We start from the raw sequence: 24,174 nt of genomic DNA, 5'->3' as shown, positions 1-24,174 counted from the left end.
CACAGCTGGTCTTAAAAGCATACGTAAACTGGCCCGCAACCCTAAACACAACTGCCAGGGAAGCGTCGTCAGTGGGACTTACTCCTAAGTAAACACGCCGCGGCTCGGCAGAAGCCTACAGAAAACGCAACGATTCATTCGGCTGCATTAAGCAAGTGGGCTTCGCTTCTCCGCAACCAGGCGCGGTCTGCGGCTTTCCCAGGGGGAGAAATGGAGTAAGAAGTGCGGGGACGGGGCTCGTGCCCAGTTTCTGCACCTGGCAAAGGCCCAGGAGCCGAGTCAGGCGGGGGAAAGTGTTCAGAGAGAAAAACAAGTTCAAGGGCCCCAGGCCTGAGCCCTGGAGTATGAACATTCCTGATCCCTATGCCTCAAACCAACGCTAGGAGGAGAACGGCTGCAGCCAGCGAGCCACGCGGGCAGCCCCTGTCGGCCTGGAGGGCTGCACTTCTCGCAGACCCGCCCCCGCTGGGGCGGAGATCTCGCTCGCCCGCCCGCCCGCCTTGCCTCGCCTCTCCAACGTAGCCCGCGGGGGCACCGGCGGGTCGCTCGGGCTCGGCCAGTCAAGGCTGCCATGGCGAGGCGGCTCTTCTCGGGGCTCTGCTTGGTCTGCGCCCTTTGCGTCTTCGAGGGCGCTGCAGGTAAGGGGCAGGCGCGCGGGCTGGGGCGCAAGCGGGGAAGGAAGGGGGCGCCGGTGCGTGTAAGAGGCGGGTCGCACTCTGGACTAAGAAGGTGCACCCCTCCCGACGACCGAGCCCTATCCCCAGTTAGCGGGGGGAGGGCGCTGAAACAAAGGTTAGCATCCCGCTCCTTCACTGACAGCTCCCGCCGTGGCGTGACAACAGAGAATCTCAAAAAAAAAAAAAAATAGGAACTCCTTCATAAACTATGCCCTTGCTTTAAAAAAAACAACAAAACTTTCAATCCACCTACTTCCCGGTCTCACCTTGTTACTCAGCAGTATCTAGCCCTGACTCGACACCCGCCTGAAAGCTCAGAAAAGCTTTAAAAACCCAAAAAAATCTGTCCGGCCACAGTCATGTCAAGAGTAAGCACTTTCAATTCCCATTTCTTTCTGCGGCGCTTGTTTAACGCTGCCATTGCAATGGGTGGGACGCATACCTTGCCTCTCTAGGTGCTAGGAGTAAAGTCCCGCTGTTCCGTGGGGTTTACTTCCCGGAAAGCATCACTGCGATTTGCAACCTTAAAACGGGTTTTCATTGTGGCGGCGGGATTGGATCTGCGGTGTACAGTCCAGAGGCGTTCAGTGCAGCCCTTCATGTGCTTACTCACAAGAGATCTCTGCTGTGTTCGGTGGGATTTGTTTCCCAGAAAGTGTTTGATAGACATGGCCTCAAGTCGTGCATCACCTTGGCTGTAGTACCATTCTGAATACAAAGGGATGTGTGGAAAGTGCCATCAAGTCAAAACTCTTATGGAGTTTTCAAGGCAAGAGATGTTCAGAGGTGATTTGCCATTGCTTGCTTCTGCATACTGACTCTGGGACTCTGTGGTCTCTCATCCATGTGGGCCTCATTTTGGGCAGGAGCTCACAGGAACGGAGCTCCGGAACCTCTAAATTTTATTGTGCTCTTTCTTACCGCCCCCCCCCCCCCATACTTGCTTCTGGGCTCCATTGTTCAAACTCCTTGTGAGAATTTTGCTGAACTCTAAGATTTGACCAACTTTCTAATACTTTTCCTCACAAAAAGTGGGGAAATAACCAAAACATGTGAAGTACACAGATGCAAATCTTCATCATGCCAGTGTAGCCACATTGGAGAAAGTAATTTTAAAAGTATGATGAGGATAAGGTTTTATTATGACAATTATAATTCAAGAAGCATTTTAAGGTAGATGCTGAGCTGATAAAATTTAGTACACCTTCCAGTGATGTCAGGGGTGTTGGCCTATGCAAATAAGTTGTGCTAATGAGCTCTGGAACCTCTTTTTCTACAAAATGGCCCCTGAATCCAAGTGCAGACAAGGTCTGACCCTACTTAGCTTCCGGAATCTGACAGGAATGCTTGTGCAATCCTGTGCATGATCATGCAGGAGTAAGTCCAATGGTGTTCAGTGGGCCTTATTTCCAAGTAAGTGAACACTGGCTTTCAGTTTAAGATATTTCACTCTGTAATTCTGAGGCAGGCAAACAATTTGTAGAAGCATCTGTTACTTGATTTTAGAATCTTTGCCTGTTTGAAAGGATGAGCCAGAGATCGAGGCAGCAATTATAGGCCTCAATTCCCACTGGGAATCCATAGAGCTTACTTTAGAGTAAGTATGGTTAGGTTCCAAATGGAAGGCAATGTGGTAAGAAGGTGGAATTAGGAGGAGAGCAAATGTATTTCTTGGCAACGAGCAACGATGAATCCATTTATGTAAGGCTGGGTAGACGTTTAATGAATAAATAAATGAATGTATCAAAACAGTATGCTGGAGATGCTAATGTACAAAGTCACTTTTCCAGCCTCCTTTCAGTAAGAATAAACCCTGCTGCTGGATAACACTAAAAGATCAACTAAGCCTGCTTGCATCCTTTTTCCAGTAGGGAGGCAACCAGATGCTTTTGGGGAGTCCATGAGTGAGCCACAAAACACTCTTTCCCTGGCTTGTTGTTTTCCCTGCATTTACTGGAAGGCAGATACACTGCCTGCAGCTAAGAACATAGGAAGAATCTTGCAGAATCTGTTCAAGTGTCCATCTCAAACGGCATGCTGCTTCAAACTGTGGCTAATGTGGAGGGGAATCACCAACAGGCAAATTAAGAAACTGGTCATTATATACCTGTTTGCCCTTAGTATCTGTTACTGTCGTCTTCTTGAGAAAGAAAAAAAAAGCATGTTCTTTAACATTGCTTCCCTTCCCAGTTCATGGAGGCAAGACCCATCAATGGTGGCTACCCTCAATAGCTAAAGGGAGCCTCCAGATCCAGACTCAGCCAACCTCTGAATAGCAGTGCTAGGAGGTGACATCAAGGGGAGTCCTTGGCTTCTATGCCCACTGTGTTGACCCTCCTGGGCAGCTGTTTGGCCACCATGTGATACTGATGGACAACTGGTTTGATCCAGCTGGTTGTGTATTTTAACGAGCTTCCCAGGCCTGTTTTTAATTTTACAAAAATAGATTCAATTATAGATCTCTGCCATTGCATCTGTTTCTGCCTTAAGTATTGGAAAGGAGTCTTTTGCAAGAATGATTACAGTAATGCTTTCTCAATTTGTGTGTGTGTGTAATAAAATTCTGGTGGATCACCAGTGGGGAATGGGAAGAGCAGAAGATTATATCAGTATGGCTAAGAGACCCCTAATTTCAGTTATATACGGACATCATAATCATCCATTTGGTTGCCAGAGTGTCTGGAGATCCAATTTACACACATCTGCTCTAAGAAGTGGACTTTGCCCACGGTTTCTAAGGCTTATGCAGATACTATAAGCCTCAGCTTTGCAGCAGCATTCTACATCTCTGGATGGGTGTTAGCCAAAACTACAAATGAGCTTCCAGACGCTCCTTGTGTGCACAATCTCAGCCGTTGCGGTGGAAGAAGCCACGCCGCCATGAACTGTACAGGCAAACAGTTTCCAGCCTGTTTCCATGAACCAAAAGCTAACACCACCAGAATCCATCTTGTTTTCCTGACTCTATTACAGCAAAGCAAGAGACTCATGTATCCAACAGCTGCTTCAACTTTTGCATAAGGCAATCAAGCTTATCTTAAGCATGGATCCTGCCAGACTGCCTAAGCTTTTGTCCAACAGAACACAAGACAAAGGATGGTGCCAGTAAAGATGTAAAGAAGAGGAAGAACAGCTTCACCTAGAGCCAGACTTCTTTGTATAGATCGGGTGTCACCTTGGGTAGCAATTTGGCCTCTACTGTCACCTTTAGATAAGTTTTGATAGCTTGTTACGCACTTCCATTTCAATACCCTCACCCATGCATTGCCCTAATTGTCACCCTGGAGCCTCCCACTCTTTGCCCATTGTTACCTGGATGCCCAATCAGGTAACCAGGGCCAGGTCTGCTCATTGGCCAGGTATGGGCATCCAATCAAGTGCCCCTAATAAACTGGCCATTGGCTACCACACAAGTCCAGCCCTTATGGCCATTGCAGAGCCTCTCCTTTCTCTGAGCTCATGTACCAGCTGACCACCTGTCATCTGCCCCTGCACCTCCTACCCCCTAAGGGCTCAAGGTAGTCCTTATAACCTCTGACCCAACTCCCCACATGTGTTCATCTAACAGTACCACATTCCCCACTGTTAGATACACCCCCGAAACCTGATCAGTTAAGGGTCCATCTCTCATCCCCTTTTTTGTCGCCATTGGAGCCTTCCTTGAAGCCTACGATAGATAATTATTACCCTGTTTGTCAATCCTTGTATGTACCACTATCTATATCTTATTTTCATTAGGACTGTATGTAAGTTTTGTGACTTTATACCCTTGTATGTTTGCCTTTATTTCATGATAAACCTTTTAATATTATATTACACTGTCTCGTTATTGGGTAAGTTCCAAAGTAGAAACCTTCTGTATAAACAGGTTTTTAGATCTCGCTAAAAGGCAGATTGCCCTCCGCTCTAAATTCCCCAAAATCCTATTTTTAGGGCAGTTTGCTTAACATCAGGGTAAGCAAAAGCAAACCTTTTTGACCCAAAAACAGCATCTACCCATGAAGTTTTTAGTTTGCTAGTAAACAAAGGGGGAGGGGAGAGATGGGCTTCCTTCTTGCCCAAACGTGATGATCTGAGCACTGCATTTGGTTTTGCCACACGCTGGACTTAATCTGAGGCAAGGCTGAAGAGAGCACAAGCCTTGTAATAGATTTTTTTTGAAGCTGCGGCTCAGCTTCAGACTGTGTGATTGGTTCATTTGAAAAAGAAACCCTGAGTGTATTTCCGCCCCCACAATGGTCTTTTCTAGAGTCCAGAGTTTTGTTCTTAGTTGTTTGACCCAGGTTGGCGTCATTCCTCATTGGGACAAAAGGCAGATGCCAGTCATGGCAATAGGTGTGATCCTGGTCCTACATTTTTTAATTCTTGTAGAAAAGATCTGTGTGGCCTAGTTAGTGTGCCAGTGCTTTGTTCATGGTTTGGTTGGACCCATTAAAAAAGGAGTGACCCATGGAGTGACATCACATCAGGACATTTTCATGGCAGACTTTTTAGCACCACTTTTGTTATCGGCTCCATGGGAACACGGAGGATCTGGCTTCTGCTTTTCTGCTGACAGATCCTCTGTGCCAGTAAGAGAAGAGGACAACAGATGACTTTGCATGAAAGAATGTGGTGATTGCTGTTGGAGGTAACTTTCTCCTTTTCTTTTACAGGGACAGAAACACTGGTAATTGGGATAGCAGGCGGGAATGTGACTCTGACGTGCCAGAATGCTTCACAGCAAGCACTTGTGGTGGAGTGGTTTCAGGGGGATCCCAACACTACCCCCATTCTCTTCTCCTCAGATGGCAAGCTCCCGGATGACTCTCGCTTCTCACTCCTTGGGAACGCTTCCTTGCACATCGCAGGGCTGCGCCTGCAAGACGAAAACAACTACACTTGCAAGGAAGTGCTGAATGAGACAGATCACTTGCACAGAATCCAGTTGCTTGTGGCCAGTAAGTGAGCCCTGTTTTGCTCTGTGACCAGGTAGGGCATGAGGGGAGCTTTCTTGCTGCATGTTCTGTAGAACCAGTGGCTAGAACCACTGCAGGAGAGGAGGGTGAGCATTGCTCATGCAAGCTGCACTCTGAACCACCTGGCTGCAAAACACCAGTGAATCAAAACAAGACAAACTAGAACAGGAGGAGAGGGGAGGCATGAAAATGGGGAAAAGAGCAGAAAAGGAGGAAGTCTGAGGGGAAAACAAAGAATGAATGGAGTGCGGAAGGGCAAAGGAAGGAACAGGGAGAATTGGGAAGTGTGTTTAGAGAAGAATGAGAACCATTTTAAACATGACACTTGTGACACGACCTTTGCAAAGCGGGTCTGTTTGCTGATTTGGCATGCCGGAGATTTGTAGCCCTTGTGGGTATTGTGCCGCGGTTGAAGATAAGCACACATACCTACTTTGCATGGCTTGCAGCACAGTGTAAATAAGGTGCTGAGCCTATGCAGGGTTGGACAGGAAAGACCTTTGCTGCACTAACGTCACATTTAAAATTGGGCTTCAGAACCAGTCAGGGAGAACCCTGCTCACCCAGGTCGTCTTCCCTTCAGCCAGCCAATCTCCCCTCATCCTGTCACGCCCTCCCCCAGCTCCTCCCTACAAACTGACATTCCCCTCAGTGGGGGAATCGGCTGTTTTTCTTTCTGCCTAGACGAGCCTTTCTCGTCTACACTACCTATTTTTCTGGCTGAGTTCCCGGCATAGCTCTGAATTTGTTTTCAAGGTGTGGTCAGCAGCCGCTTCTGCAGTATGCATATCCCAAACAAGAGCTGCACTCGCTTTGTCCAGGGTGCAAAAGGTTTCCAAATCTATTCAATCTGTCATAGTTGTGAAGAATGTCTGCTGGAACTCATATGATCAGCTCTGCTGGATTGTAACAACAGTCTGTCTTTTTTAGTAACTTGTTTTAGAGTAGGAAACGACTGGTGCTTGCAGAGGGCACCTTTACTTTCCTTCCCCTCAGCAGATGTCTCTGGGATGCTCACAAACAGTATGAATAGCCTGCTGATGCAGTTCCTCTAGCAACTGGTATGCCAGGATATACTGCCCTTGAACCTGGAGGTTCTGTTCACCTAGCACAGCATATGGTTATTGCTTAACCTCTCCTCCATAAATCTGTCTAACTCTTGTTTTACAGTATCTAAGCCAGCTTTGTCAGGAAGCTGAATGAGGCAGGGCAGTGGGATGGCAACCTGCCATCCCACCTACCACTATGTCCACTTGGGAGCTGCAGTAGTAAATCCACCTTGCCTTCCACCCTTTAAAAAAACCCACCACTTGGAGTTGCATATCTCCTATAGGGACTTCCAAAGTCTCAAGAGAGTTTGACCATCACTTGGGTTGCTTAAGCAACCATGCCAATTAGGGTTGCCAGGGCAACCCAAATGATGTTTTCTGTTTACCAGGGGTGCTCCCTGGTATCCTTCTCGCTGTCCCTGTTAGTGGCTTTGGGGCATTCCTTAATAAAATGTTATCTGAGCAAGCAGATTTATCCTTTATCCAGGTTCAACTGTGTCCAGGTTCTTTGGAAGCTTAATGTCAGAGTGGGTGGGTAGATGCATCAGTTCTCTTGGTTGGCCAGCCAGGTGTGATCTTAGGAGTTCCAAGAATGGAGCCCTCAGTGTGTGCATCCCTTTAAATATAAGGCAAAACAAGGGCCAAATTCAGACCTGAACTGCAGCAAAAGATCCAGGAGGAGGGGTAAAGCATTCCCCTCCCATGTTATTTTGCCAACCTGAAATGACTTCAGGGAGTTGGTAACTGCCCCATTGGGCAAATGTATAGGTACCCGAATGAGGAACCATATTTTTCCCCAAAGGACAAATAATTGGGTGGATCCTATCCCTATCCCAGGGGTGGCCAAACTGTGGCTCAGGAGCTTCATGTGTCTCTTTCACACATATTGTGTGGCTCTTGGCAGGTTTGAGAAGGCATTTGTCCCTTCAAATCACTTCTCAAGCCAAGCCAGTTGGTGGCTTGGATAATATATTTAAAGTTGCTTGTTTTCCCCCTCCCCTCCCTCCCCCTCCTCATCTATTTTCCTTCCTTCCATCCATCCATCTTGTAGCTCTCAAACATCTGACGTTCATGCCTTATGGCTCTCAAACATCTGACATTTATTCTATGTGGCTTTTACATTAAACAAGTTTGGCCACCCTTGCCCTATCCTATCACTGCAGTGAGCAAAGCTGATAGATTTACTACAATATTTATACCCCACTTTTCCTTTTGGCTCAAGTTTGAAGCCTTCATCCAATGGAAGAACCACTTAAGGAGGAGGAAAAGTTACTTGGAGGATGGTCCCATCTGCAAAAGTGACACGGAGGGTAGACCTTGAACCTTCCCTTCCATCTTACCGCAGTGGAATCTGTATTGGGCCATGCACATCTAATGAGTTTCAGTAAGGCAGACAGACTATAGAACCGCCCCCCCCCCCCCCCCGCGCACACACACACACACTGGAAGCTCTGTTTGCAGAACTCCCGGCATCCTGCCTGGTCTAGTTCTGTGCCCACCCCCACCCCCCTTGGCTGAGCACAGCCTGCCGTTCCACAAGCTGGTGAATCACACTTTGCTGATAACAAGTCTTAGGAAAGTGGTGCATTTCTAGCATATATTTCAACCCAAAGAGCAAACACTTTTTAAAAAGCAGATGGAGCACCACTTTGAGCAATATGTAGTGGGAGAGCGGGGCAGCATGGGCAGTGATCCTTGACTCAAGAACTGGGATGTTATGTGCATGGTCCTATTTTCATCTGTTAACTGTTGAGTGGGTAGGCTGAACTGCAAGAAATTTCCCATTAACTTGAAGGTGCAGCAGTCCTTTGCCATCACCCTAGTCTAAGCGGGTTGATTTCCACACCAACACAGAAGAGGTCCTTTGTCTGATGTCTACCTAACCTCTAGAGACAGGAGTAGCCGACAGATGGGTAGATTTATATTGCCTGCTGTAGAATAATGACTTTTCTGATCACCTTCCAGGTGGCCCTGAGAGGAACAATGTCGAGATCAATCCCACCACACGGCTGCCAAATGGCACTCTCTACGCCAAGAGACACGACATCCTCAATTTCACCTGCACCACCATCTCCCGGCCTGTGCCCACAATCAAGTGGGATTTCAACCCGTCCGGTTCTACTCATGAGCTATTCACGGAAGTTAACGGCTCCCAGAACTCTTTCCTCCTGCACCACATGTCACCCAGGTACCAAGGGAACTATACGTGTTCAGCGAAGAACCCGCTCAGCGGCTTCCAAGTGACCCTGACCCAAGAGCTTCTGGTCTACTGTATGTACATTAAGGGATGCTTGCAGAGGGTAATTGTGGATGCTCATGGGGAATTTCGCTCTACTGCAGAATCAGGAAAACTGTGCCTTAGAAAGCTCTGTAGCCGCCCCACCCTGACCCTCACTCCCGACACAGCATGGACCACTGAAGGTCAAACTGCACGGCCTGGGAAATTGGTGTTCTGTGACTGAGATCCGAACCAGTTAGATTCGAGTGCAGGAGTGCCTTTAGAGACTAACGAGTTTCAGCATATGAGCTTTTGAGAGTCAAAGCCCCCTTCATTAGACAGGAGTAGAAATGGAGATGGGTCAGAAGTTGGGAAGTGTATTGAAAAGAATGGTTGTACAAGATGAAGGATGCATATTATAGAAAGAAGTTTGAGTCCAGTGACATGTATTTGAGGAAGTATGCATGCATGCAGAAGCTCATACCTTGAATACAACTTTGTTGGTCTTAAAGGTGCCACAGGACTCAAATCTGGTCTGCTTCAGAGCAACACAGCTGCCCCACCTGAATTTACATGCATAGGGGAGGCATGAAAATGGGGGAAAGAGCAGAAATGGAGGGAGTCGGGGGGGGGGGGGGGGACAAAGAATGAATGGAGTATAGAAGGGCAAAGGAAGGAACAGGGAGAATGTGTTTGATTAGTCAGCTTGATTAGAGCAAAGGGGAAATGCTTTGGGGCAGAAAATTAGCATATGAAGTGAGATAAGAATCCTGTGTCCCTATTCAGCCCAGGGTGGGGGATGGAGTCCATTGGTCTGAAGCTGGGAATTATCTTCTCAGTTGTAATTTCCCCTTAAAATGTTTTTGTTTGAGGACTAGTGTTTTGGACTCTGATCTTGCAGGGCCCTGTATACCCAACTTCTGCTCCATCTGTAAGTGACCTGGGGCCCTGAACTGCCACCCCAAAATCTGACCCTGATGCCACCACTGATCCAGATATGTACTCTGTCCCTAAGAAAGAGCCATGGAGAGGGACACAATGATATGAACTGGGTTTAGGGAAGCTGATGAGAGGGCATTTATCAGTTTCCCACCTACTGATGACATAAGAACATAAGAGAAGCCATGTTGGATAAGGCCAGCGGCCCATCCAGTCCAACACTCTGTGTCACACAGTGGCAAAAAATTTTATATATACACACACACTGTGGCTAATAGCCACTGATGGACCTGTGCTCCATATTTTTATCTATAACCGTAAATGTGCTCAGCTTACTTCTCTACCAACTACTGAGCCCTGTTCTGAAATGGGAAAGATCTTGCAACTTGAGTTCTTTGGTACACTGACAGATTTTTTTTTAAAGGGAACGGTTGTGAATAGCTGGTTTGAGAAGTTTGTATGTAATACAAACCCTTTTATGGTAGGCTGAGTCCATGCCTTATAAAGCAATACCCAGTATTTTGAAGTGGGTCATGGGCAGCCACTGGAATCTTGCCCAAAGAGGTCTTCTTGTGTTTTGTCTTCCTGGCTGCCATCACATAAAGCTATCTTTGGTTGCAGTTCCACATGCAGTTCCACATACTGGGCACTGTATTTGGCCAGTGTTACTGATGTAACAAGCACGAATTTGAGCAGACTTTGGAGGATGGTGGAAGACAGGAGGGTCTGGCGTGACTTTGTCCATGGGGTCACAAAGAGTCAGACTCGACTGTGCAACTGAACAACAACATTTGGCCAGCCTGGAGTTTGACAGAGCATGCCCAGGTCTTGCTTATCAAGGAGGTGCCCCAGTGGGCTTATCGGCTGCAGACTGCTGATAAAAGGCACTCCTTTTTCAGCACAATACCTGTTGTGAAATCTGCGGAGAAGTCATTGGACCCCCGCCTTTTTCTTCTTGAAGGCTGGGTCTGCTCTCCACCCAAGCCATGCAAGCAGTTGTTAAGGGCAATACGGTCAGGAGGTTGTAATATACTGTGTGTGGGGGGCGGCGTGTATTCATCGGGCTTCCAGCTACTGGTGGAATGAGGGAGGAAATAGAAATAGCCTATGGCTGTGTTCAATTGCTTAGGTCCATACCAAGCTCCTACCAGCATTGCAAAGGCTGTGGTATCTTGGCTTGCTCCAAGCCGGCAAGCGGACACGATGGCATCCCTTGGCTGGGGTGACAACATACCTTGAATCAGTCCTGCCTGAAGGTTTGGTTTCGATTGGCCCATGGGTTCCAGGCTAGGATTTCTCAACCATTACTAGCATAGGCTTGAATTGTGGCTCTGCTGGCTAATTTGGCTGCTTGTATTTCCTGTTTTAATCCACCCTCTTGAGGGGCCTATTTTCCTGACCCTAGAGTTCCTTCCTCCTTTTTATTCCTGCAATAAACTTGTGTGGTAGGGGAGGGGCTGTGGTTTGATGAGACAGCATTTACTTGGTATGCAGAAGATCACCTGGCATCTCCAACTTGAAGTGATAAGGTGGTAGGTGGTGTGAAAGACCTCTGCGTGAGATGATGGAGAGCTGCTGCCAGTCTCAGTCATTCTCAATACTTTGCTTGGCCAGTGTCTGGTTCAGTAGAAGGCAACTTCCTGGGAGAGAATGATGCTTTAAAATGTGACCCTGCCATGTGGGCTTCCTCAAACGCAGCCCATATTCCCTTTGGATTGACTCAGCACCACATATGAACATATGAAACTGCCTTAAACCGAATCAGACCCTTGGTCCATCAAAGTCAGTATTGTCTACTCAGACTGGCAGCAGCTCTCCAGCATCTCAGACTGAGTTTTTTCATGCCTTCTTGCCTGGACCCTTTTTACTTTTACGATGTTGGGTTTGGCTTCAGTTGCCCTATCACTGGTCCACAACCCCTCCCCAGCTCCTTGTCTTCCCGCTAACCAGGCCTCGGATTCAGCGGGAGCTTACAGGAGCACAGCTCCTGAACCTTTCTGAGAGTTTCACCTCCTCTTTCCCACCTTGTCCATTGAATAGTAGGTGCAGCTGCATAACAATCCCTGGATGAGCTCCACCACCTATTTTTCTACAAAACAACCCCTGCCACTAACCATGAGACCTTGTAAATCCTTCACCATTCTTACCCCAGTTCTGGGTTGAGACTTCCTCTGAAAGCTCTAGAGGGGTGCATTTGTTCAGATTGCCAGCAAGAAACATTACTTTTTGAATATCAACTGGCCTTGCTGCTAGAATTTGAGGTCATCCAACACCTGCCAGTTAAGGTCCTCGCAAGTCCTGCAGTCTGTGTTCCCCAACTCCAGAGGTGGGGCAGGTGACAACAAGAGCTGGGGCTTTTCAGTGGTGACACCTTGCCTGTGGGATGCCCTTTCCCATGAGGCTCCCCTGGCACTCACTTTTCTTTCTTTTCGGTGCTGGACCAAAATTTCATTTTTTACCCATTCTCTTAAGTCCAGGGCTGAACTTTAAAAACTGTTCTTATAGTCTGCCTCTAGCCTGTTAACTGTTGTGTGAGACTGGCTTAATGCAGTTTTTTAATTGTATGGCTAAGTTTTTAATAGTTCTTTACTATGTAACAATTTTAAGCTGTTTTGGGGGAAGGGAAGTTACCATGTTTTACTTTGTGAGCTGCCTTGAGCAGTTTCTCTAGAGAGGAGGCATAGAAATTTTCTAGACCAATGAACTAAAAAATAATTAATTGGCAATAGGTTCAGGGTAGGCAAAAGAAAATACTTTTTTCCCTTGACGAGTTATCAGCTTGTAAAATTTGTGCTGGTAGGATGTGGCAGAAGCCACTGACTTAGATGACGTCAAAGGGGATTAGACTAATTATTTGAGGCAAGCTTGGTCAACATCTATTAGAGATAATGGAGGTGGATCCAACCAAATTTTTTTCCTCACTCAATCTTACCCAGTTCCCTTCCTTACTACATCCCCTGTCTCATGTGGTGTTTGTCCATGAAATCTCAGGATTTTCAGGATAACATTATTGGGTGGTCAAGGGGGATCCTTCCTCTCTTTTTCCACCAGCTTAAAATCTGGTTAGATCCATCACTAGAGTTTAAAGGAAGCCTCCATGTGAATAGACCTCTGAATACCAAGGGGTAGCAGAGAAGGAAGGCCTCTGCTTTGTATGTGGACTTCAGGAAGCCTGCCTTGAAGAATGGATATTTTTCATACGCGTAGTCATACATCCATTCACAGAAGTGATTCCCAATGTCAAACCCCCTATAATTGTAGCTGCTATATTCAAAGTCAATAAGCATCAGTTTTTGTTTTTCAGAATCTTCTCTGCCTTCAAGCAGCAAGATATTTCCTTCTTGACAATCATTATGACAAAACACAACTGGTGATGGAGTACCTTCCAACAATGACCGCAGGTTTTTCATTTCTTGAGGCAGATTGTAACTCAGGATCTTGTTCAGTTTTCTAACTCGTGGCTCCCTGGTAAACTTGATTCTCATCACTTGGTTTAAGTACTTCTCTATGGTTCCAAAGAGCCATTTGGGTTCTTTATTAAAAGGCATTTTCATACCATGAAATCTAGCCATTTTCTCAGCTATTTCTGCTGATATATCAGGCAAGCTGAGTTCCTCTTTATCCAGCTTCCTGCTAGGAATAAATTCCTCCAATCAGCCTTGTGGAAAGATTCCATAGAGTTTTGGTCCAAGAGGTCTCTCTGCAAGAATGGCAAACATAACACTCTCAAGAACAACAGCTTCTGCACCCTACAAGTCATTTTCCTTCTGAGCCTGTCCAGTGCCTCCTTTATTACAGGACCTCATTTGCAGAATTGCACCATATAAACGAAGAAGAACTGTGCGTGGTTCATCACCAACAGTTTCTATAGTATCTGGTTATGAGCACTGGAATAATAGGCCGTTGTCTAGGTGGACTGAACCCGTGGGGCCTCTTCCTTACATTCTTAACTGGCTTTTTCTGCCTAGGACCTTTGCTGGTGGTCAGGGGTGGAATTCCAGCAGGAGCTCCTTTGCATATTAGGCCACACATCCCTGATGTAGCCAGTCCTCCAAGAGCTTACAAAAAAGACCCTTGTAAGCTCTTGAAGGATAAGCTACATCAGGAGGGTGTGGCCTAATATGCAAAGGAGCTCATGCTAGAATTCCACCCCTGCTGGTGGTACACATGAAGCCGACTTCTACTGAATCCAACCCTTGGTGCATCCATATTGTCTCCTCAGACTGGCAGTGGCACTCCAGGATTTCAGCAGAAAAGAGCAGGAGTCCAGGAGCACCATAAAGACTAACAAAATCTGTGGCAGGGGAAGAGCTTTTGTGAGTCACTGCTCACTTCTTCAGATACAGATTCTTCAGACTGTGGGCAGTGACTCACAAAAAACTCCTCCCCTGCCACAAATGTTAGTCTTTAAGGTGCTACTGCACTCTTGCTCTTTTCTACTGCCACAGACCGACTAACAGGCCTACCCATCTTGATCTAGCTCCAGGGTTTTAGGCGGGGGGTTTTCACATCACCTACTGCCAGATCCTTTAATTGAAGATGCTGGGGATTGTACCTTGGACTTTCTGCATGCCCAGCAAATGCTTTGCAACTGATCCATGACCCCTTCCCCATCTCCTTGTCTTCCTGCTAACCTTGAGACCTTCTGCTTGTAGATCCCCCACCATCCTTACCCCAGTGCTGGGTTGAGACTTCCACTGAAAGTCCCAGAGGGGTGAAGTTGTTCTGCCAGTGGTTTGGAGGTTACCCACACCCTACCCTCTACTGGAGAGACAAAGAAGACCTGAGCAGCAGGGAAATCAATGCGACCAGCCTGGCAGACACTGTCGTGGCAACTCTGAACAGCTCACAGCTGCTTCATGGGAAGGAGTTCACCTGCCATGGGAGCCATCTCTTACAACAGGAGGGGAAGGCGTCCTGCACTGTGCAGCTGGGTAAGTAGCAGGATTATAAAGCCGACAAGACTGTTTAGTCCAATCGGTCAGCCCCAAGAAGGACTGCTAGCCCACCATTCCCCCTCCAGCCAACTTTTGGAAGACAAAGATCGGCCGTATTGCAAGAGGTGTTTCCAGATCAATAGCGCTAGAGGAACATGCAAATAAAGGTGGATATAAATATACTTAAATAATGTGCCTGTGGTAGAAATACACTCACAGCATTTTTAATTTGCATACCCTTCTCCCCCAACCCTGATCAAGCTTGACTTGTTTTTCAGCCTTAGAGCAGAAGAGGGATTCATACTCTTTGGCTGGTTCTTGCATCATCTGTAAAGCCACTTTCTTTTTGGTGGTTTAGTAGGCTGGGTAGAAGTGCCAATTGTTTGGCCATTGATGGGTAAACCCAGGGTGACCAAACTAGCTTGGGAGCAATATGTGGCTCTTTCATACATATTGTGTGACTCTTGAAGCCCCGATTGCCCTGTTGGCCAGCTTGGGGAAGGCATTTGTCTCTTTAAATTGCTTCTCCAAGCCAAGCCAGCTGGCAGCTTAGAGAATGCAATTAGGGTTGCTTTCTTCCCACCTCTCCCTCCCTCCCCCATCTATCTGCCTTCCTTCCTTCATCTGATGTTCATGTCTTGCAGCTCTCAAACATGTGACGTTTATTCTGTGTGGCTCTTAAGCAAGTTTGGTCACCCCTGGGTTAGCCATGAAATTTTTATTCCCTGTTTGAAGCAGTTTTTAAAGTGTGTAAAGTGTGTCATTCTCTCTCAGCTCTGTTCATCTCCCATCTGTTATATGGTAATAGCATAATACTGTGACTACTTTACAGAGCTGTTGTAAGTGCAAGATAGTTTATATGAAGTACTTTTAACATTCAGAAATATTATACATTATATTTAATTATAACATATTATATATTGGTCAATTATAAAATAAATTAATTGACTATAATATGAATTAATCATATATTAATAATAACTGTTAATTGATAGTCATTGCGGGCTAATATTATCATTATTACATTTAAGACATTATGAAACTGTTCACAAATAGGCCCTGAAACCTGCCATAACAACTTAATAGCTTTAAGCATATGCAAAAAGTTATTTTCCCCTAAAATTTCTAATGGATTCTGCATGTAATTTCCATGGGAAAGGGAAATTTTAGAAAACAACGATAGATTTTTTTTCTTACAATAGCTGCAAGGTAAGTCAAGTTCTGAGACAGCAACTTGTGCAGTTATTATTTTCTTTATCTTGTTTAAGCCATGCTGGCACTTCTTGGGCAAAGGCGAGGGAGTTATTTGTGAACCTGTAAAGTACGGTAACTTAAGCAAAGAATCAGCCATTCATTGGCTTTAAAGGCTGGGATTTGAACCCAGGCCTTCTTGCTTGCAGTCTGGCACTTTGACCATCAAACCAGACTAGGATTGCATTCGTCTGTTTAAGTCGAATGAGAAGTCAGGCATGCAGGCCTCACCTAACCTTTGCATTGCTTCCTTTCGTTTTAGTGGACCCTGTGATCACATCTGACCCTGTGAGGAGCTGTTTCGTTGGGAGGGCTGTGACTCTAACCTGCCACTTGAAAGCTGGCAATCCATGGGCCAGGATCACCTGGTTGCGGAACATTTCCCAGCCAGAAACAGAGATCCGGTCCAGTGGGAGGTTCCAAGTCCACCAAGATGGCAACATCTCCACCCTCATTATCCAGAACTGCTCCCGCAGCGCGGATGAGGGTTACTACGTCTGCAAGGCTGAGAACTCTGTGGGTCTGAGAGAAATGTACATCCATCTTACTGTGACTGGTAAGGTTTAAATAACAACACAGGACATGTTTGAGGGAATTATCTTCTCAAATGGCTGTATAGGAGGATTTCGGTTGAAATACATATGACACTTCTAGGGGTTCAATTTTTGGAAGCTCTAAACAATATAGTAAACACTATATTGGATAAATTCAGAATTTCCTTTGGTAATAAGAATATAATGGTCACAGATAATGTATTTCGCTGAATAAACATAAGAGCCAATTTTGCTGGACCAGGCCAGTGGTCTTTCCAGTCTAGCATCCTCTTTGTCACATTACTGAACCAGAAAGTCCACAAACAGGGCATGAAAGTAACAGCCTTTCTCAATTCCTTTTTCAGTAACTGGTATTCAAAGGCACACTGTGTTTCATTTAGCCATCAGGACAAATAGCCAATAGATGTTATCTTCCATGAATTCATCTAAACCTCTTTTAAAGCTGTCTACTCTGTCGGCCATCTTGTGGCAGTGAGTTCCGTAAGCTAACAATACATTATATGAAGAAGCACTGCCTTTTTTGCCAGACCCAACAGTGCCACTAGGTGACTCACAGATCAATCCTAAACAGAATGTAACTGTTCTAAGTCCAGGCTCACCCAACCTTTTCACATTTTAGAAGCTAAGCAAGGTCAGCTCAAGTTAGTACTTGAATGGGAGACCACCAGGGAAGTCCAGGGTTGCTACACAGAGACAGACAACAGGGAACCTCCTCTGCTCTTGCCTTGAAAACCTTATGGAGTTGTCATAAGTCAGTTGTGACTTGATGGTAGTTTACACACACGTCTGTTGATTTCAGTGGACTTAGAAGGGTATAATTCTGTTTAGGATCACACTGCACTCTCAGAGTTCTAATGTTATTGTGGCAGAGAGGGGAAAATCCTCTCTCTCCACCCTATGCGAAACTTGATCATTTCCCATGTTTTTCCCTAGGCTACAGCATACTGTGAATAGATTTTGAGTCATGTACTGTAATAATTGTCTAGACTGTACTAAGAATGCTGAGATAATAGTCTTCAGAGTTAAGCTTCTTGTCTTCCTGCTTACATTTGAGTCAAAGATTACATCCTCTGTGAACGTTCGGAAATGAGGCAGGATCTGATCCCTGGCAGGAGCAAACATATATGTGGCCCAGAGACTTGTAGATCTTTTGTTTTCTTTTATTTTGGAAATTGTCCAAGTGCTTTAAAAGCCCTTTATCTTGCCTGGCTGTTAAACCTGTTGCCAAAAAGACACTCACAATGATTTGTGGCCCCTCCCCCATGTCAGCCTTAGTAAGATGGTCCACAGTATCAAAGGCTGCTGATAAATCCAGGAAGAGCAATAAAGAATCATAGAGTCATAGAGTTGGAAGGGACCTCCAGGGTCATTTAGTCCAACCCCCTGCACTATGCAGGAAACTCACAAATACCTACCCCCAAATTCACAGGACCTTCATTGCTGTCAGATGGCCATCTAGCCTCTGTTTAAAAACCTCCAAGGAAGGAGAGTCCACCACCTACCGAGGAAGCCTGTTCCACTGAGGAATCGCTCTAATGGTCAGGAAGTTCTTCCTAATGTTGAGCCAGAAACTCTTTTGATTTAATTTCAACCCATTGGTTCTGATCCTACTTTCTGGGGCCACAAAAAACAATTCCACACCATCCTCTATATGACAGCCCTTCAAGTACTTTAAGATGGTGATCATATCACCTCTCAGCCGCCTCCTTTCCAGGCTAAACATGCCCAGCTCCTTCAACCTTTATACCTTGATTGTTGTGCATCTTAGTAGTTCCACAAAGCGTGAATCTGGTGCTCAGGCTTAATGAATGCTTTATGTTTGTTCTCGTAACTCCCAGAACCTGTTAACATTGGTGGCATTGTGGGAACTATCGTGGTCCTTCTGCTGCTGGGAATTCTGGTCTTCTTTGGAGTTTTCTTATATGCTGGTCCCCGTTTCTGCCCCAAAGGTAGGAACCACTCAGAGATCTGTTCCTGGAGAGAGCACTAGGTGATTTTTGCTCTCTACAGCCTGTGTGCTGCCCAGTGGGAAAACTTTGGGGTTGTTAGTTACCTATGCTGGTGTGCTAGAACTTGGCATTTTCCTAAAGGAAACAAGAGTAGGTAGCAGAGAGGCTTCCTGGCAGAGAGCTTTTCCTAATTCATGGGGCTACTACATGGAAGGCCTTGCTTCTGGTGGATGACAACCAGTCATTCGTAAAATACAGGATTTGAAGAAGGGGAGGGGATTTTACAACTGCATTTCAAAATGAGTCGAAAAACAGCACCTTCTACTGGATTCCAAATAAACTGGTAACCATTTTAAGAACTGGCAAAATAGGTGTACCAGTTTTATATCTACTGATAATCAGGCTGTCTTCTTTTATGCTAATAGGAACTTCTGAACCACCTTGAAGAACAGGCTCAGAAAGAGCAAAATCTAGCCCAGTACCAAAAGCTGGGTGTTCTCAGATACAAACAGCTGTAGGGCTGTTCTAAATTCTAAAAAGCCCAAAGAAAAGGTACACTGAACTCAGTGTAATGTGGGCTAAGGCCAGGCGCTTTATAACATCCCATCAAATAGCTTTTGTAAAGTCTGAGGAAAACAAAGATATTAACTTCTCTTTTCTCTCTCCTTATCCCTCTTCCTCTTCCTCTCCTCTGTTCCTTCCAGGCACCCTGCTCAGGTGAGTGTCTGCCCTTCTTAAATAGGAGGAACCCACTGAAGTTCCCTAACCCCTCAAGGCATCTTTGCTGAGGATCTCAGTTTCAACCAGGGACCTCATTTCATGTACAACCTTGCAGAAAGTTCAGTCCAACCCCCCACCCTAACCCAAGTTAATGGAGCAGTTCAACGATTGCAAAAAAATTTACTCCCTAAGAATAAACTGAATTCAGTTAGGAGGTACCAGTTGTATAAGTAATAATGTCATCCCAAGCAGAGAAATTACTTCAGTGGTCTTTGAAAGATGTTACTTTGTTTAGGAGGGCTCTATAAGAAAGCCGCCTCCATAGTTTCTAGTCTGTGGCAGCTGTTTTGCACAAGTGTGGATTTTCATGCTGTTTGTTTTTCTAGAATCTTACTGCACAAGCATGTTGGGAGAAAGCTAAACTCAAAACTCTTCTCTTCCCAATATCATTAACCCTGTTCACAAATGACAGTGAACACACATACAATCTCTATATAGTGTGCACTTGATTTATTTTTTTAATACGTGTTAGGGTTGCCAGTCCCCCATTAGGGGAAAGGGATCCCCCAGTTTGGAGGCCCTCCCCCTGCTTCAGGGTTATCTGAAAGTATGTGTGTGGGGGTAAATGTCTGCTGGGCACTCCATTATACCCTATGGAGACCAATTCCCATGGAGTATAGTGGAGAATTGATCTGTGGGTATCTGGGGCTCTGAGGCCCTCCTGTTTTTTGAGATAGATGCACCAGATTTTCAGTATAACACCCAGTGCCTCTCCTCAAAATATCTCCCAAGTTTCAAAAAGGTTGGACCAGGGAGTCAAATTCTAGGAGCCCAAAAAGAATGTTCCCCTATCCTTCATTATTTCCAAACGGAGGGAAGGCATTTGAAAGGGGTGCAGTCCCTTTAAATGTGATTGCCAGAACTCCCTTTGGAGTTCCATCATGTTTGTCACTCCTTTCTCCTGGATCCACCCTCAAAGTCACCTGGCCCCACCCCCAATGTCCCGAGATATTTCTTGGGTTGGACCTGGCAACCCTAATGTGCATTGAATAATGTATCTTACATCAATGCATGTACAGCTGAACATACATTACAAACCCCACATTTATCCAGGTACTTGTCCCTGGTTTCAGTTGCATAATGAACTTGCATTGCCTTTTCCTTTCAAAAAGATGTACACACATATAGGCAGAATGTACAGTGAATGTGAACAGGGTTTTTGTATGTGTACTGATATGCATATAGGGAAACTTGCAATTCACAAATACTTTCTCTTAGTTTCTCTTCTCTTAGTTTGCAGCCATTGGTAAGGCAGTCTCACAGAAACCAAATCTTGTGATTCTGTGGATGAATCTACCTCTACTCTAAGCTTCCCTTTGGGGCTTGCATGGACAATGCTCCTTGGGGTTTTAGCTTTCTCCATATTTGATGTTAGTGAAATAAATAAATCCCAGGTGCCTTGCATTTTAATTTGAGCAAACCCAAAAAAGCCCAGCAGATCTCTGCCCAATGCTGGGAAATACCTGCAAGCTAGAGAGGCAATGAAAGCCCCTCTGGCCATTCTGTGAACTTCCTTCCTGGCTGCCTAACTGCAGGACTCGAGATTCAAGTGACATTCTTGTGCTGATGGATTCGGAAGATGAGGATGTGTTGGCAGAAGCCGCTGGAGACCCTGCTTGGCACAAAGCGATGGTGCGGGCAAACGGGCATGCCACCTGGCCTACAGAAAGTAAGTTCTGCACTTTGGCAAACTTTGGCAAATACCTTTTTTGTTGTTGTTGTTGTTGTTTTTAGTGAGATTGTTGAACTAGAACTCAAGGTGTCTCTGGTTCGAGTTCCCATTCAACCATGAAGCTTGCTAAGTGATCCTCGGGCTAGGTCCGTTAGCTTAACCTTCCTTACAGGGATGTTGTAAGGATAAAATGAAGGAGTGAAATGGATATGCTGTCCTGAACTCCATAAAAATGAGATTGATAGTGTATGGTTAGCGGTCACTAGGGCTTTTTTTTTTGGTAGAAAAAGCCCAGCAGGAACTTATTTGCATATTAGGCCACACCCCCTGACACCCAGCCAGCTGGAACTGTGTTCCTGTGCGTTCCTGCTAAAAAAAAGCCCTGGAGGTCACTTAGATGGTTGAGTTTGGATCACCTACATCTTAGTACTGTACTCTAACCACTACAATACAGATCACGATGGCTAGCCGTGTTAGTTTGTCTGTAGTGGTAGAAAAGAGTAAGAGTCCAGTAGCACCTTTGTGGCTTTTGTGAGTCACTGCACACTTCTTTAGATACCTGATATCAGGCATCTGAAGAAGTTAGCAATGTCTCTCGAAACTTTGTTAGTTTAAGGTGCTGCTGGACTCTTGTTCTTTTCTACCACTATAATACACTACACTGCACTGAGTCTCCAATATATTCCTTATTTTATTTTTATCTTACAAAATTTATACCCTCCCTTTCTGCCCTCATTTAGGTCAGCAAGGCAGCTAAACAAATTAAAAACATAAGAAAGCTACTGTTGCCAACCAAAAACACATTATTAAAAACCACAGCTATAGTACATACAACCCTCCCCCCACTATTTGGCAGGAAGGAAAGATCATTAAGGAAACAGCAAATGAAACAAACAAACAAAAAAATTCTGTAATGCTTGGGAGGATAGTTTGGGGCCTCTTTGCCTTTTCAGTCCATCCAGAGTTTGTATTACAAGGAGTCGCTATTGTTGAGAATGAGGGCATGCAAAAAAAATTTCCCACTCATTTTTGAAACATTTGTATCCCACCTTTCCCCTGAGGCTCAAGGTGGCTCACACAGGCAATGACAAGTTACAGTAACCATTTTTAAACATCTGCTTTACAGAGTTAAAACAGGTTATCTAGACAAAATCTTTAGCAGGGCTTTCCCAGCAATGCCTTCTCAACAGTTTCTTCGCTCTTCCAAAACACTTTTCAAAAAGCAAGTAGCAAGGGTATTCTGCACTCCCATTCTAGCAAGAAAGGATGCCAGCCTTAGGGTGGGAATCTGAGGACTCCCCAGAATTACACTCAGTTTGGTGTAGTGGTTAAGTGTGCAGACTCTTATCTGGGAGAACCGGGTTTGATTCCCCACTCCTCCACTTGCAGCTGCTGGAATGGCTTGAGTTAGCCATAGCTCTGGCAGAGGTTGTCCTTGACAGGGCAGCTGCTGTGAGAGCCCTCTCAGCCCCACCCATCTCACAGGGTGTCTGTTGTGGGGGAAGAAGATATAGGAGATTGTAAGCTGTTCTGAGTCTCTGATTCAGAGAGAAGGCTGGTGTATAAATCGGCAGTCTTCTTCTTCTCCAGACAACTGATATCAGTTCCCCTGGGGGGGGGGGAATTGCTTTGGTGGGTAGGTTCTATGGTAGTGTCCCTCATGGAGGTCCCTGTCTTCCCCAGGCTCCACCCCCAAATCTCCAAGAATGTCTCAGTCTGGAGCTGGGAACCCTTCCCCCACAACCTCTGCTGGTGGACAAGGGGAACCTATCAACCTTGTAGGCAAGCCATTCCAGACCCACAACAGAGAATGCATTTACTCCAGCCATTGCTGGATGAATTAACCTAAGAGAGGGCTCTGTAAGGAGGAGGTGACTTAAAGATCACACCCTGAGGCATTGGTATATAGCAGGAGATGTGGCTGAGTCCGGGCTGACAGTGGGTTTCAGAAGTAACCAGCAGCACTTGACTTGGGCACAGAAGTAAACAGGTAAGCAGTGCAGCTGCTGTGGAGTACCATAGGGATAAGGTGTCAGCAGCTGGTCCCGCATAAAGCATTCTTCACTGCATTTTGGACCAACTGCAGCTTCTGAGTCACCTTCAAAGGCAACCCCACCAAGAACGTGTTAACAGTTGTCTAATCTAAAGGTTTCAGGGGCATGAATCAGAGTGCCCTGCCCCACAATTTCTGATAGTCTACTGTACCAGGTTAACTGATGTTTGACTAAGGCTGCACTCCTAAGAACAAAATAAAACAGGACTGACTTCTGAGTAAACATGCACAGAATTGCATGGTAAATAGATCTAACTGGAAATCAATGATAAAGGTCTAAAGGTGGGGTTCTTTGACCTGAATGAGAAGGCTGGATAAGAAGGGGCCGTGTGCCCTTCCGCAAATGTCTTCTGCTTTTTTTCCAGAGTATAACCACTTCTGGATCGGGAGGTGGTCAGGCATCATCCCTTATGTCTTATTTCAGGCTTCCGTTCAGAGGTACCCAGTGAAATCTCCCTGGAGGAAAAAGAAGCCGGACCCACGACGTAGAAGACTTCTCCTTTATTTCCCCTCTTACATGCTAGAAGCCAAAGCATCATCACAACATTGCTGCATCTGAACTTTGGGGAAGGAGGAGCGCTTTCAGCTGCCATCTTGTCTTCTTGTCTGTCTTTGCCCATTGTTGCTCATCTTTTCCGTGTGTTGTCATTCTCTCCGGTGCCTTTTCTTTCCTCCAAATCCCTGCTGGAATACTGAGATGAAAACAAAAGCCCATGATGGAGGAAATGTTCCTTCATGCAAAGGATACAAGGTTCAGTACCCTTGAAGTCAGATAAATACCATGTTCGGAATTGAGCTTCCAAAGGCCCAAAGTGCCCCAGAACAGCAGGAAGAGCTGAATGGATTGGTATGGCTGGAAGCCAGTATCCCTGTGTCCAGCCTGCCGCTGTGGCTGAACTGATCTTCAGGATTCTCAGAGTTTAAAAAAAAAAAGTGTGAGACTTGTTCATCTTATCTCCAGTGTCCACTGTGGAAGCCGCCAGAAGGACTTTTCCTCTCTTTTGGCTCTTAGCAAGCCCAGATGTGTGCACATTTCCTTTGATTTTCCAGCAGTAAGTTAATTTCAGGATTAGCAGCAACATAGGCCTGCAGATACACCATGCCTCTCAGGATTGATGGAGTGTCTGAAGAGAACTG

General features: G+C 45.7%; 1 protein-coding gene and 1 pseudogene across 1 annotated transcript; one reads left to right on the top strand and one right to left on the bottom strand.

Moving 5' to 3' along the window:
- The first annotated feature begins 519 nt into the window (after window positions 1-519).
- VSIG10 (V-set and immunoglobulin domain containing 10) lies at window positions 520-23,970 on the top strand. Its single transcript, XM_060249573.1, has 9 exons — window positions 520-638; window positions 5,333-5,617; window positions 8,650-8,955; window positions 14,497-14,775; window positions 16,292-16,585; window positions 18,422-18,532; window positions 19,237-19,249; window positions 20,848-20,981; window positions 23,462-23,970. The coding sequence occupies exons 1-9, from the start codon at window positions 572-574 to the stop codon at window positions 23,524-23,526; spliced, it is 1,554 nt and encodes a 517-aa protein (XP_060105556.1). The 5' UTR covers window positions 520-571; the 3' UTR covers window positions 23,527-23,970.
- On the bottom strand, window positions 10,373-14,311 carry LOC132579656 (choline kinase alpha-like; annotated as a pseudogene).
- Window positions 23,971-24,174: the final 204 nt, after the last annotated feature.

The sequence above is a fragment of the Heteronotia binoei genome, chromosome 11 (assembly GCF_032191835.1).
Source record: "Heteronotia binoei isolate CCM8104 ecotype False Entrance Well chromosome 11, APGP_CSIRO_Hbin_v1, whole genome shotgun sequence".
NCBI classification, from domain to species: Eukaryota; Metazoa; Chordata; class Lepidosauria; order Squamata; family Gekkonidae; genus Heteronotia; species Heteronotia binoei.
Note: the sequence above shows the minus strand (reverse complement) of the source record. Positions and strands in the feature narration are given on the sequence as shown.

What these genes read in the sequence shown, in the direction of transcription:
- VSIG10 (XM_060249573.1), top strand. Translation starts at nt 572, where the DNA reads ATGGCGAGGCGGCTCTTCTCGGGGCTCTGCTTGGTCTGCGCCCTTTGC. An exon ending in AATCCAGTTGCTTGTGGCCA is followed by an intron (nt 5,618 to 8,649) that starts GTAAGTGAGCCC and finishes ATCACCTTCCAG; the next exon opens with GTGGCCCTGAGAGGAACAAT. An exon ending in TGCCACCTGGCCTACAGAAA is followed by an intron (nt 20,982 to 23,461) that starts GTAAGTTCTGCA and finishes GTCTTATTTCAG; the next exon opens with GCTTCCGTTCAGAGGTACCC.